General features: G+C 40.9%; 1 protein-coding gene across 7 annotated transcripts; it reads left to right on the plus strand.

Moving 5' to 3' along the window:
* Nucleotides 1-370: 370 nt before the first annotated feature.
* On the plus strand, nucleotides 371-12,191 carry LOC309453111 (cell surface glycoprotein CD200 receptor 2-like). 7 transcript variants are annotated; one of them, XM_082076310.1, is made up of 8 exons: nucleotides 371-385; nucleotides 734-830; nucleotides 3,776-3,863; nucleotides 4,646-4,954; nucleotides 6,201-6,449; nucleotides 8,158-8,253; nucleotides 10,018-10,064; nucleotides 11,354-12,191. In XM_082076310.1, exons 3-8 carry the CDS (start codon nucleotides 3,797-3,799, stop codon nucleotides 11,468-11,470), a joined length of 885 nt encoding a protein of 294 aa, XP_081932436.1. In that variant the 5' UTR covers nucleotides 371-385; nucleotides 734-830; nucleotides 3,776-3,796; the 3' UTR covers nucleotides 11,471-12,191. The 7 variants fall into 7 exon arrangements, with proteins under 7 accessions (XP_081932436.1, XP_081932435.1, XP_081932433.1 ...); XM_082076309.1 differs by lacking the exon at nucleotides 371-385 and adding an exon at nucleotides 419-643 and having other exon boundaries at nucleotides 710-830; XM_082076307.1 differs by lacking the exon at nucleotides 371-385 and adding an exon at nucleotides 419-643 and having other exon boundaries at nucleotides 734-968; nucleotides 3,719-3,863.
* The last annotated feature ends 352 nt before the right edge of the window (nucleotides 12,192-12,543 follow it).

Consider the following 12,543-nt stretch of genomic DNA (forward strand, 5'->3'; position numbering starts at 1 on the left):
TCATCTCTACCCTTTAAAATATGCTTCAGCTGCAAAGCAGAGCCTCATTTAGTTGAGTTAATAATGGGAATGGCTATGTGACATATTGATTATTCTTTAAAAAGCTGTGGTGATGACTGGTGCACTGATTGATAACTGGTTCGTTGTGATCTGCACCTTTTTCTCCTTCAGATTGTGTTAACTTATATTTTCATTATGTTGGACTTTGCTTTTATTTATCTGATTTTAAGTTGGTGCTTCGCATAAATCAAGGCTTGTAGCTTGGGTTTGATGTGTAGTAGCAGACACCTTAAGGTTGTGGTTTGTTCTTCATGTCAGAAAGCAGTTAGTTTGTTTCCCTAGTTTTAACTGTGTCACATCCTCTTTAGGGGAGTGTACAAACAGGGTGTGTTTTCACTGAGCTCTTTTGGAGGGGGTAGAGGCTGTGTCTGTCTGTGAGACAAACCAGCTGCGTGTTAAGATCTCAGAAGCATCAATGAAAAGCAATTAATGAACCTTACAGCTAAAAACAGAGAACGTGTGGGATGGATGATCCTGAACTGAGATAGTTCTCACTTCTCTGCAACTATATCCTCGTGAGAAGGGTGTGGGAGGGGAGCTCCAGATACATCTCTGCAGTTCCTTGGTGCACAGGAGCCACCTCGTAAGCATCCACGTTGGTCCAGCATCCATGTTGGTCCAGCATCCACGTTGGACTATTTGTGTGCAGTAATGTCTCTCTTCTTATCCCCAGGACTGCGAATACCGGAGGACTGGAGCACACCGGCACTGTCACTGTTCATCTCCCATGCTCCTGTGATGGGAGGGCTCCTCTCCAGGCTGACAACCGGGTAACTATCCCCCAGCCTCAGCATTCCTTGGGATGAATCCGAGCGTGAGCGGTGCTGCTCTCCAGCTGGAAGCCTGAGGCTAATGGAAGTGACGCATGTGCTGCATGGTGTTGTGCCAGCCACTGCCGTCAAGGCTGAGTAAAAATTTTAATTTATTTTAATGTAGTTACTGAGGCATTTTAATTCCATCAAAGGAAATAACACGAGTCAACTACCAATATTCATCTGTTACTTTCAACTGAATTTGATTCAGCTGTGCTTGGTTCCTCCTTTTCAGTTTTTACTTTGAGACTTACTTCTCGCTTACAGGCACAAGTATTCATAGACTGTGAACCTCAAAAATTGCAGTCTAAATTCAGTGTTTTGTACATGAATATTTAAGCAGAGTAATATACTCTGTTCTCTCTGTAAGGTCCCATTTTTAATCATTAATGCTGGTTCTTTTGAGCAAATAGACCCCATATATATGAGACGTAAGCATTTTAAAAAAAGATAGTTCTCTGGGACAAGTTCCAATATGACAATATCCTTTATATGAATATTTATAGATCCATCAAAATTGGTGAATACTGAACTTGCTGATAAACATTGTGGAGGGTGTTTTAACTTTTCTTTTGAAAGAGATTGAAAAATTATTTGCAAATTGGGTCAAATTCAGTATATAATTTTAGCCCCAAAAGCATCTTTTTTCTTTCTTGGTTAAAAAAATATCAAACTTTCAAACTTTTTGACTGAAAGCATCTTTTGCATACATAATTTATTTAAATTGCAAAATAACCCTCAAAGCCTTTTGACAGTATTGAATAACGTGAAACAGAGTATTTCATTTGTGGCAAAGATTTTAACTGAGCAAAAATTAAATTTGGGAGATTTTTAATGTAAGATTTACATTGCCTGTTGCATGTTAGTAGTAGAATACTGATCAATGTGGTCACACTGGCATTGTTTTCAGGTTGCAATGAAGACTTCTTCCACATGCATTAGTGTTCTGTTTGAAACATGCAGAAAACCATCAGGTTCTTTTCTGAATATGCATGCATATTGCATTGTGTTTAAGAAAATACTATTGCTTCTTGCACTAGGCACACAAGTGTGGCAGCATTTGTTCTTTCTGTGCCACAAGTGTGGCCACGTTCTGTTTTTTCTTCTGTTTACCAGGTGTCCTCGCTTGATATCTGCTACATTTAAAATGGAATTTTTAATGCTGCATAATTTAAACCTGTTACTTTTACAGTAATTTATACTAGATGAGGATTTTTGTTTCTGTGTGGACAGTGAACCCTGGCTTCCTTTCCACCTCCTCCCAGCACACATTGAGATGCACGCTTGTGTTTAAATACAGGTGTGAACAGTGCATGATATAAATAGCTCAGAAGGAAAGTCCTGTTGCAACCCATGTGACATTTCTGAATCACCCATCGCACAAAGATATTTCCTTGTCTGGTGTGTATTGTGTTTTGATTTGGGAATGAAAACAACATATTGGTATTTCCCATGGGATGGAAACACCATTTTCCGGTCATCTCCAGCTGTGGGTGACTGATTCAGGAAGTAAATGATGAAAGAGCTACAAATGATGGCATAAAGGAGAGAATGACAAAAGGGCTACCAAGAAGACCCTTTGAGGAAATGCAGAGGCGAGTGATGGAAAATGCGAGCTTTATGGGCAGGCGACGGGGAGCCTCAAGATGAAAGTGCGGCCACTCATTTGTGACAATAACATCAGAAAACTGCAGTCAGGGTATGTCTACTGCAGTGCTGTGGAAACAGGCTTATGCTCTGAGACCTCAGCTTTATGCACAGCAGTGCATTGGTTGTGAAGCTTTCTGCTGTGACAGAACCAGCAGGAGTCCATGATCAATAGCAGTCCTTGAGATCTGAGCAGAAGAGGTTGGAAGTTTGCGGGGATGTATATGTGCTTTGTATATGTGTATCGCAATTTTGCCAGGCAAAAATGGGGTCATTTATGTACAATATCTAACCATAGAAAAGTATCAACAATATTGTTAGCCAAATCCATGTTCAAGCAACAGCTGAATGGGTTTCCATCAAAATTCTCCATTGAGAACCATATATATTTTGGTTGGTACACTTTTAGAAAGCACGGAGTTCGGCTTTTTTGTGTGAAACAGAAAACAGTGTGTTGGGATGACAGCACTGTCTCAACCTTACCAATGAACTGCTGCCCTTTTGCCAAAAAGGAGCTTGCAATTCATAAGATTTTGTTTGTTGAAAAGTACATATAGTTGTAGAATAGTGTAAGTTGCTAGAGTTGCAATGAGAGAGTTGCCCTTTTCTTTTTTTCTCCTACAGAAGTGGAGTTACCCTTCAAGAAATTATTTCCTCAGCCCTATGTGCTTTTACTTCTTTGTCAAATAATTGATGAAGTCTAAATCCTGAACTTCCCTATACATGCTGTTACCTTGATTTTCCAGAAAGAGTTGCAATGCATGCATGTTTCCTCTTGCAAAACCTTTTTTTTTTATCTTATGTAGTAAGTCCATGGGACAGCATTAAAAGATCGGTAGCTATCTTTGTGCTAGCTAGCTGGGCATGAGTAGCGGGTGGCTAGGGAGGCCTATAAAATGTTTTAGAAGATCCTGGATTTTTAAATCTTATTTGTAAACAGTAGTATTTTTATTTTATTTTATTTTATTTTATTTTATTTTATTTTATTTTATTTTATTTTATTTTATTTTATTTTATTTTATTTTATTTTATTTTATTTTATTTTATTTTATTTTATTTTATTTATTTTTATTTTTTAAACCCCTTTTTGCTTTACTTTCTTCAGTACAACAATGATACTTGAATGATACTTGATATGAGTCTTGTTTAGAACATCAGTTTTCAAAGGAAATTGGCTTGACTATGTGTTCTCTTTGAAGGGACTCGCACAACAATTTGTGACTACATGCCCATTTCTTTGCCTTCACTTTCTGCAGTGCTGATTCCTTCTGCTAAGGATGGCTCATACATGGGCAGTTCTGGCTGCACTCCTTTTCTTGCTAATCAACCAGACTGAAGGGCCAGGTAAGTGAGATGGATCCCAGACTGTATGCAGCACTCTTTGGTACTTTGTATTTCCAGCTCACTGGCACACTAAAACTTTGCGGTTCATCAGGGGAAACGTTGCTTATTGTTTAATGTGAACCAAAAAAGTGATGTCACCTCAGGTGACAAAATAATCCCGTGCCTTGCAGAGTGGCACAGGATGATAAATCTGAGAGGAATCCAACACAGATAATATGAAGATCCATCTCCTGTTTAACTGAGACAGTGTCAAGAGAACTGTGATTGCTGGCAGAAAAAGGATCTATATATGCCCCATACTTCAAAAGCCTTGTTACAGGTGTATGTTCCACTGCTATCCCTGGTTTTACTTGCACTTTAACCAAGGTGCCTAATTCAATAACACAATAATTTGTCTGAAAGTCGTTTACTTTCTCTTAAGAGTGAATCTTACCCCCTACTCTCTCATCAGTTTTTCAAAGCCCATATTAAGGCTGTAGAAATCTGTTGCCTAAAAAACAGATGGAAGACTTGTAGCTCACCAGCATGCATCACACACCTGCACAGTGTCCACAGCAGAAAGGCACCATCTCCACCGCATTTCCAGACTTCAAAGACTGACAGCAGGAAGCTGGACCTGAAAATTGAATACTACTTCTGTGTGTCTGAACAGAGCAAATCGTCCCCAGGGCTACTAGTGCAGTGAGGAAGTAGACATTTTTAAGTATGATGAAGCCAAGAGTTTCCTATGCTTTTACAATGGCCATAGCATAATTTTTAATGTCTTTTTAATTTGTATGCAGCTTACAACACATTGAGTGTGGAGGCTGGTCAGGAGGCTGTGCTGAGTTGCCCTTACATCTCCGAGGCTTCTTTGCTACTGGCAACATGGAAGACGAAATGCAGCACTTGCTGCTTGTTTGCCTACAGAAGTGATCACAAGGAGACAAGGAAGTTAAACTGCAGTGAGAGGGTGATGTGGAAATATTCACCTGAGAGGGACCCTGCTCTTCGTATTTACCCTGTGAACATTGGTGATGAGGGAAATTACACCTGTGAAATTGTCAGCAGTGCAGGGAATTTCCTTTTTTTCTCTTCTCTGACTGTGATAGGTAAGACACACCTTGTGATCTACTTATTTTTTTGTTTTGTGTATTTGCATGTATGTAGATAAAGATGGTTTGTTTTGCTGGTAAAAGTCCAAATTCAATTTTGGATGCATACTGAAATGGAAATAAAGAGGTAAGCTGATTCAGTCTGGCTATTTGGAGAGTGGAAAAAGGCATGAGGACTTATGCAACAGGACTGGGCTGTTCTGGGGAGAAATAGTTTTATTTTTTATTTTTTTTTTAACTTCTTTTGACTCATGAACAGGGGAGGTTTTAAGATGCACCAAATCCAAAAGCCTGCGTAGTTTCCGAGGGAGTTCTTTGCGTGTAACATGGGATTTGAATTTTGTGTGAATATTCATGCAACCAGGAGTATACACTCTTAGTTAACTTAATGCAAACAGAAGTTATCAAATAAATATTACTGCTGCAAGCTAAGCAATAGGATGCTGAACCAAAAATCACAATGAGGTCAATCTGTGTTTTGTCTGGGTAAGAACCAAATGGGAAGGAAGCAAAAATTTCTGGATACTATCTGAAAATATTTACCTGTTCCAGAAATACTGAAAGCTGTCTATAACACTGCATCACTAAAATAAACACAAAGTTAGTCTATTTTCAACCTAAGCAGGGACAAATCTATATTAGGGAACATAATCAATACATCAAATCATCTTTTTCAGATAGTCAGCTAAACTATCTCTAGGTTTCCATAAATTATAAAAGCACCCTCAAAACATAGGAGAAAAATTTTGCGTTCTGGCCATATTAGTTAAGTTTATAGTTATACTCTGAAGGCTTATGGGTAATTAATTTCAGAACTCTCTAACTGCTATTATTAATTATTGTCACTTGAGGGATTTTTTTTGTTCTTCCCTGTAGGGTCTTGCCTTTCTGATAATGGTTTAGGTATTGTCTGTGCCTTTGCCTGTTTTGTCAAATGCAGAATATGGGTTGTTGGACTTGAGGCAGAACAGTTTTGTCTGAGTCCTCTTTTATTTCACTACTGTCAAATTCTTGATTCTAACTACCTAATCTAAATATTTTAGCTGGAGCTTCAGCAAGCTGTGTTTTCTTTAGTATGCACACTACTGTACTTACAAATCTTCATTTAATCCACCCCTTTCTGTCATCCCATCTTCTTCTGTTAGTACTGTAGTCACCTTTTGCAAAACATAAGGAAGCAGTTCTTTTAAATGCAGCTAGCTAGTTTTGGAGGTATTCACCTTTCTTTTTTCTTCTTCTGTAGTCCCTCCCACAGTGACTCTGACCAGAGATGAGAGCAGGGTGGCTGTGTGTCAAGCATCTGCTGGAAAGCCAGCTGCTGAAATCTCCTGGATCCCTGCAAGTAATCACAGCACCCAGGAAGAAGTCCATCACCCCAACGGAACAGTGACCAGAATGAGCTACATAGGCTGGGTCAACAGCTCGCATGCCACTGTTACCTGCCTGGTTACCCACCCAGCTACTAACCAGACCCTGTCCCTAGACCTGTCACGTAAATAACGTTGTTCTGTAACTGCTCTACATCATACTCTTGTGCTTCTTTGTGCTCATCTATGCAGCCGTTTCACTGAATGCCAGGGCTTTGCAGGTTGTTTACTGGAGTGATAGGGCAAAGTTGTAGTGCATGTTGATAAAGAAATTAATGATTTTGAGTTAGCTGAAACCGAATGTTTTGTGGCATTGTATGGGGAAGCTGCCAGTGTGTGCTTTTCTATCTCTCTTCTGTTTTAGAGGAGTTCCTCATTCTGCTTGTGGTGGGTTGACCTGGGTGAGCTGCCAGCTGCCCATCAAGCTGCTCTGTTAAGGAGAAAACTATGTCAAAAAGCTCATGGGTCAAGATAAGGACAAGGAGAGATCAGTCAGCAATTACTGTCATGGGCAAAACAGGGTTGACTTGGGGAAATTAATTTGTTACCAATGTGAGTCCTTCCCACAGGCTGCAGTTGTTCACAAACTGCCCCAGTGTGTGTCCCTTCCATGGGGTGCAGTCCTTCAGGGACAGCTCCAGCGTGGGTCCCCCATGGGGCCACAGGTCCTGCCAGCAAACCTGCTCTATGTGGGCTTCCCACGGGGTCATAGCTTCCTTCAGGTCACATCCGCCTGCTCTGGCGCAGAGCTTCCTGTGCTCCAGGTGGATCTCTGCTCCACTGTGGACCTCCATGAGCTGCAGCGGGACAGCTGGCCTCACCATGGGCTGCACCATGGGCTGCAGGGGAATCTCTGCTCTGGCACCTGGAGCACCTCCTGCTCCTTCTTCTTCACTGACCTTGGTGTCTGCAGGGCTGTTTCTCTCACATATTCTCACTCCCTGCTCCCAGCTGTTGTTGTGCAGCAGTTTTTACCTTTTCTTAAGCATGTTATTGCAGGGGCACCACCAATATTATTGATGGATCAGCTTTGACCAGCAGGGTCCATTTTGAAGCCAGCTGGCACTGGCTCTTTCAGACTTGGGGAAGCTTCTGGCATCTTCTTGTAGAAAACAGCCCTGTAGCCCTTCTGCTACCAAAACCTTGCCACACAAACCCAATACACTGCTTCAGTGACCTTTTTAATCACTGATGACAGAAAAGTTGCTTTCACTGGCCACTGTGATACAGCCCATTAATTTTTGATTTGAAGCTTTGAACCCCTGTGGCTGAGCTTTTACAGCTTCCCACAGTGGTGATGGTCTGGAGAAAAAATACTTGGAGAATGTCTGTCTGTGACTTTCAGGTGATCTTTCCCAGGGCCAAAAGTAGTAAAGGGCAGAATTCAGCTTCTCAGCTGGCTGTGCTAGACCTGTTAGAAGTCTATGCCAATACGATATGTACGAACAGCTAAATAAGTGCTCATATCACCAAAATATCTCAGTAGAGGCATGAAGGGCAGAATTCAGCATAGACCAGTTATTAAGAACAGCATTTTGCAGGGACAGCTGGTTAGTTCTCTTCTTGCAGTGCTAATATCATTTGAAGAACAGGAAACCACACAGGCAGATGAGTTGAAAATGAAAGTGTATTTGTACACACAAATGACGGGTGTGTGAGGCAGCTTCCTAGTGTTGGTTGGCATCCAGACATCTCATCTGTGTGTCTCCACCCATTTGAGCTGTGGGGGTGGAGAATTAGCTTTCTCCCTTGGTTAAGGTAAATAGTAACATCATGTAGTCAGTGGATACTGATGTCTAGCCCTGTAACCAGCTTTTTTTTCTTATTTCTCAGACACTTCCCTCAGGCTTCCTTATCTCCTGATAGGAGGATGTGCAAGTGTTGCTGCTGTCAGTGGTGTGACTTTATGCTTGATTTTCAGGTACAAAGGTAAGTCATTTGGTGAGCCTGAAGTGTGTTACAATGCCATTGATCACCATGTGCATTTACAGGGACATGTACTTTATTGCTGAGAGTGGGCTGGAGGGCAAGAATTGAGGAAAATGTCCATATGTGATGCACTGTCTTTTTGGAAAAATCCTAATAAAAAATGGTGGAATTTTAAAACGCCTCCTTAGAATTAAACCTGGTGAGAGGGGTCAAGGACATCAGGAAGAGCTTTTTCAAATACATGGCAGATAAAGCTAACACCAGGGACAATGTAGGCCCACTGATGAACGAGATGGGTGCCCCGGTGACACAAGATGCAGAGAAGGCAGAGTTACTGAATGCCTCCTTTGTCTCTGTCTACTCTGTTGGAGGCTGTCCTGAGGAGCCCCATATCGCTGAGGCCCCAGAGGAAGTCAGGACAATGGGGGAGTTTGCCTTGGTTGATGAGAACTGGGTTAGGGAGCAATTAGGCAATCTGAACATCCATAAATCCATGAGTCTGGATGGGATGCACCCATGGGTGCTGAGGAAGCTGGCTGAGGTCATTGCTAGACCACTCTCCATCATCTTTGCCAAGTCTTGGGAAACAGGAGAGGTGCCTGAGGACTGGAGGAAAGCAAATGTCACTCCAGACTTCAAAAAGTTCAAGAAGGAGGACCCAGATAACTATAGACCGGTCAGCCTCACCTCCATCCCTGGGAAAGTGATGGAACAACTTATCCTTGGTGCCATCTCAAGGCATATCAGGGATAAGAGGGTCATTGGGGCAGCCGACATGGTTTCACCAAGGGGAAGTTGTGCTTGGTACCAAGCTGGGAGGAGTGGCTGATATGCCAGAAGGCTGTGCTGCCATCCAGCGAGACCTGGACAGGCTGGAGAGTTGGGCGGGAAAAATTTAATGAAATATAACAAGGGAAAGTGTAGAGTCTTACATCTGAGTAGAAACAACCCCAGGTTCCAGTATAAGTTGGGGAATGACTTTATTAGAGAGCAGTGTAGGGGAAAGGGACCTGGGGGTCCTGGTGGACAGCAGGATGACCATGAGCCAGCACTGTGCCCTTGTGGCCAAGAAGGCCAACGGCATCCTGGGGTGTATTAGAAGAGGGGTGGTTAGTAGGTCGAGAGAGGTTCTCCTTCCCCTCTACTCTGCCCTGTTGAGACCACACCTGGAATATTGTGTCCAGTTCTGGGCCCCTCAGTTCAAGAAAGACAGGGAACAGCTGGAGAGAGTCCAGTGCAGGGCAATGAAGATGATTAAAGGAGTGGAGCATCTCCCTGATGAGGAAAGGCTGAGGGAGCTGGGTCTCTTTAGCTTGGAGAAGAGGAGATTGAGGGGTGACCTTATTAATGTTTACAAATACATAAAGGGTGAGTATAACGAGGATGGAGCCAGGCTCTTCTCAGTGACAACCAACATCAGGACAAGGGGTTATGGGTTTAAACTGGAACACAAGAGGTTCCACTTAAATTTGAGAAGAAACTTCTTCTCAGTGAGGGTGACAGAACACTGGAACAGGCTGCCCAGGGAGGTTGTGGAGTCTCCTTCTCTGAAGACATTCAAAACCCGCCTGGACACATTCCTGTGTAACCTCATCTAGGTGTTCCTGCTCTGGCAGGGGGATTGGACTAGATGATCTTTTGAGGTCTCTTCCAATCCCTGATATTCTGTGATTCTGTAAAACAAGTCCAGAGTTTTTAAAAGCCATAGTTATTATGATATTAATACCCAACAAACAATATAATTTCCTAACGTCCTACTTTCAGCTTTCCGGTTACGTGAAGTGGCGCATGGGTCGGAAGTACCATTTGCAGTAAGTGGGTTTTATTTGCGTGTGCTTTGCCTTTTTTTTTTTTTTTTTTTGGTGTGTGTGTGTGTTTTCTTGTTTGTTTGTTTTGTGTTTTTTGTATTTTTGTTTGTTTGTTTGTTTTTGTGTGTGTATTCTTGGCTAAAACATGTAGTTTCAGTGCAATGTATCTGCTCTGACAAAACTCCCATTTATCTCTGTGTGTGCTTGTCAGGGGAAATGAGGAACGATGTGTGTGGGAGAATGTCTATTACTTAAGTATTAAATCCAGAGTGAGGTAGTGCATTTCCTACCTAAGAATACTATAAATTACATTCACATGCCAACGGTCCAACGGTTAAGCTGAATTTTAAATCTCTCAAAAGTTAATGTTTTCAAATTTCTGCTTCACAGAGTAATCTTAACTCTGATCTTTTGCTTAAGAATGTGTATTGCCCTTGCTGTCAGAAAGCTGCCTGATTAAAGATCAGATGAAAACAGAGAGGCATTTTGCAAGGAGGGACAAGGTTGCACTTCCTTATGCTGTACTAGAAACAAACACAGCTATGAAACTTGTATTTTTTAAGTCACAGTTCAAACACTGAGAAGCTAGGAAACAGTGGTGGTAGAGTTGCCATTGCAACTTTCACTTCCTTTCTAATTCCATTGTGTTGTGATACGTATTTAACAGTGTGATAATATGCTGCTCTTTCCTCAGGGCTTCTGCCTCATCTAATGCACACTGAAAGAACAATTATTTCATATTTTGCTTTCTGCTGATGGTTAAATTAATGGCCGTGTGCCTTGTTTATTGCAAACTAGACAAACAGTGCTCTGAAGTTAGAATGATTAATTTCCTGATATGCTCTTCTATGGTGTTCAGGACAATTTGACTGACAGCAGTGGGAGTTGTGGAGATCAAAGTCAACAGCTTCCAGTAATTTTAGGTGCCTAAATTGGATTGCCTGTGGCCTGCCTATTTTTTTTTTCATTGTTCATTATCATCTATTTTGCTGAAAATACCAACATTTCTAAATTTGTTTTCAATCACATACAAAAAAAAAAAAAACCAAAAGGCTGTCCTGTTTAGGCTTTGTGAAGACAATTGTTGCACCTCTATCAGTTCTGATGTCCCCCCTGTGCCCCACCCTTTTGCTCACAGAGCTCAGAGGAATAACTTCACAGTTCTTTTGCAAAAGTAATGTTGCCTGTCAGGTTTCTTCTGGTCTTGTTTATTGTTTGGACTTGATGGATATGATGGTTCCACAAAAGTCTACAATGTAATATAGTCACACATGTTTTTCTTTATATTGCAGACACGGAACTTCAGGTCCACACCATCACATGAGAAAACAGAAGCAGTCAAGCCTCCTGTCTTATCAGAGAGTATCTATCAGAATTATGATCCAAGAATGATATATATGAACTATTAACAGTGTAGGCACAATGAGTTTACTACCAGCTCAGCTAACTAATGATACTCAGTTACTTGAACTTGTACTTCAACTAACAAATCTCAGACCATATCACATAGCAGGACAGCAGAACACTCAAAAGAGCCCCATAAAAACCTTTTTCTTTCCTGACCTGAAGACAGTGGAGAGAGGAAGCTGTTTTAGTAAATTATTTCTCTCTTTCTCTAAATATCAGTACAGTGCTTGAAACATCTGAAACTTTTAAAGACCGAGTTTTAAATACCTATCTGAATTTTGTTTGAAAATAGACTCTGAGGTATGTGCTTTTTCCTCAGATCAATAATTGACATATTTCTGTGCAAGACTAACAGACTTCTTGTGAAAACGTAGCACTCTTTTCCATTTTAGCAACTGGATTCTCTTTGCAATTTTATGTTGGAAACTGGCAAGTGACACAAGGGACCCCAAAACATATAAGAGCAAAGAAACATATCCAGCAAAAATAAAAGAAGTGATTTTGTTTGTTTGTTTGTTTGTTTTTCTGGGTAGATAGTTACATGTGACAGGTGACAAACTGATATTCGTCATCTTTGTTTATTTTTAAAAAAATTTTAATATATTTATTTTTCAGTTAAACTTTCTGTTTGCATTGATAGTGGAAGAAAAAAAAAGCCAGCTGGAAATTGCACTTGATATGGAAATGAGAAATAGCAATGGCAATTTTCTAACGTTCGTTATAAAGCAAACATGCAAATATGCAAATATTTACCTAAATTATTTTTGAGGCTATTTGGGTTAATGTTTATTGACCAGTTTCTTAGAAGCTGAGATCACACAATGTTTTTACTGAGAATAGAAGTGTTAAGTCATGAAAAATGCAGGTGGTGTGCCTGTTTAAAACAAAAAAACCTCTAACCAAACCAATTATTTCTGCTCAACCCTGTGCCCCCAAGCTGAAAAGAAACCTCACAGCTTCGTTGTTAATTTCAGTTTTCACCTGTCAGATTTGTCAAACACTAATGCAGCAGTAAGTGTAGTCAAATGTGTGTTTTGAACGGCCTTTTCCTGCTCATCATTAGAAGAAGTTATCT

This window comes from Streptopelia decaocto (assembly GCF_964273445.1).
Source record: "Streptopelia decaocto genome assembly, chromosome: 1".
Classification (NCBI taxonomy): Eukaryota; Metazoa; Chordata; class Aves; order Columbiformes; family Columbidae; genus Streptopelia; species Streptopelia decaocto.

What these genes read in the sequence shown, in the direction of transcription:
- LOC309453111 (XM_082076310.1), top strand. Translation starts at nt 3,797, where the DNA reads ATGGCTCATACATGGGCAGTTCTGGCTGCACTCCTTTTCTTGCTAATC. An exon ending in CTCTTCTCTGACTGTGATAG is followed by an intron (nt 4,955 to 6,200) that starts GTAAGACACACC and finishes CTTCTTCTGTAG; the next exon opens with TCCCTCCCACAGTGACTCTG. An exon ending in CTTGATTTTCAGGTACAAAG is followed by an intron (nt 8,254 to 10,017) that starts GTAAGTCATTTG and finishes TCCTACTTTCAG; the next exon opens with CTTTCCGGTTACGTGAAGTG.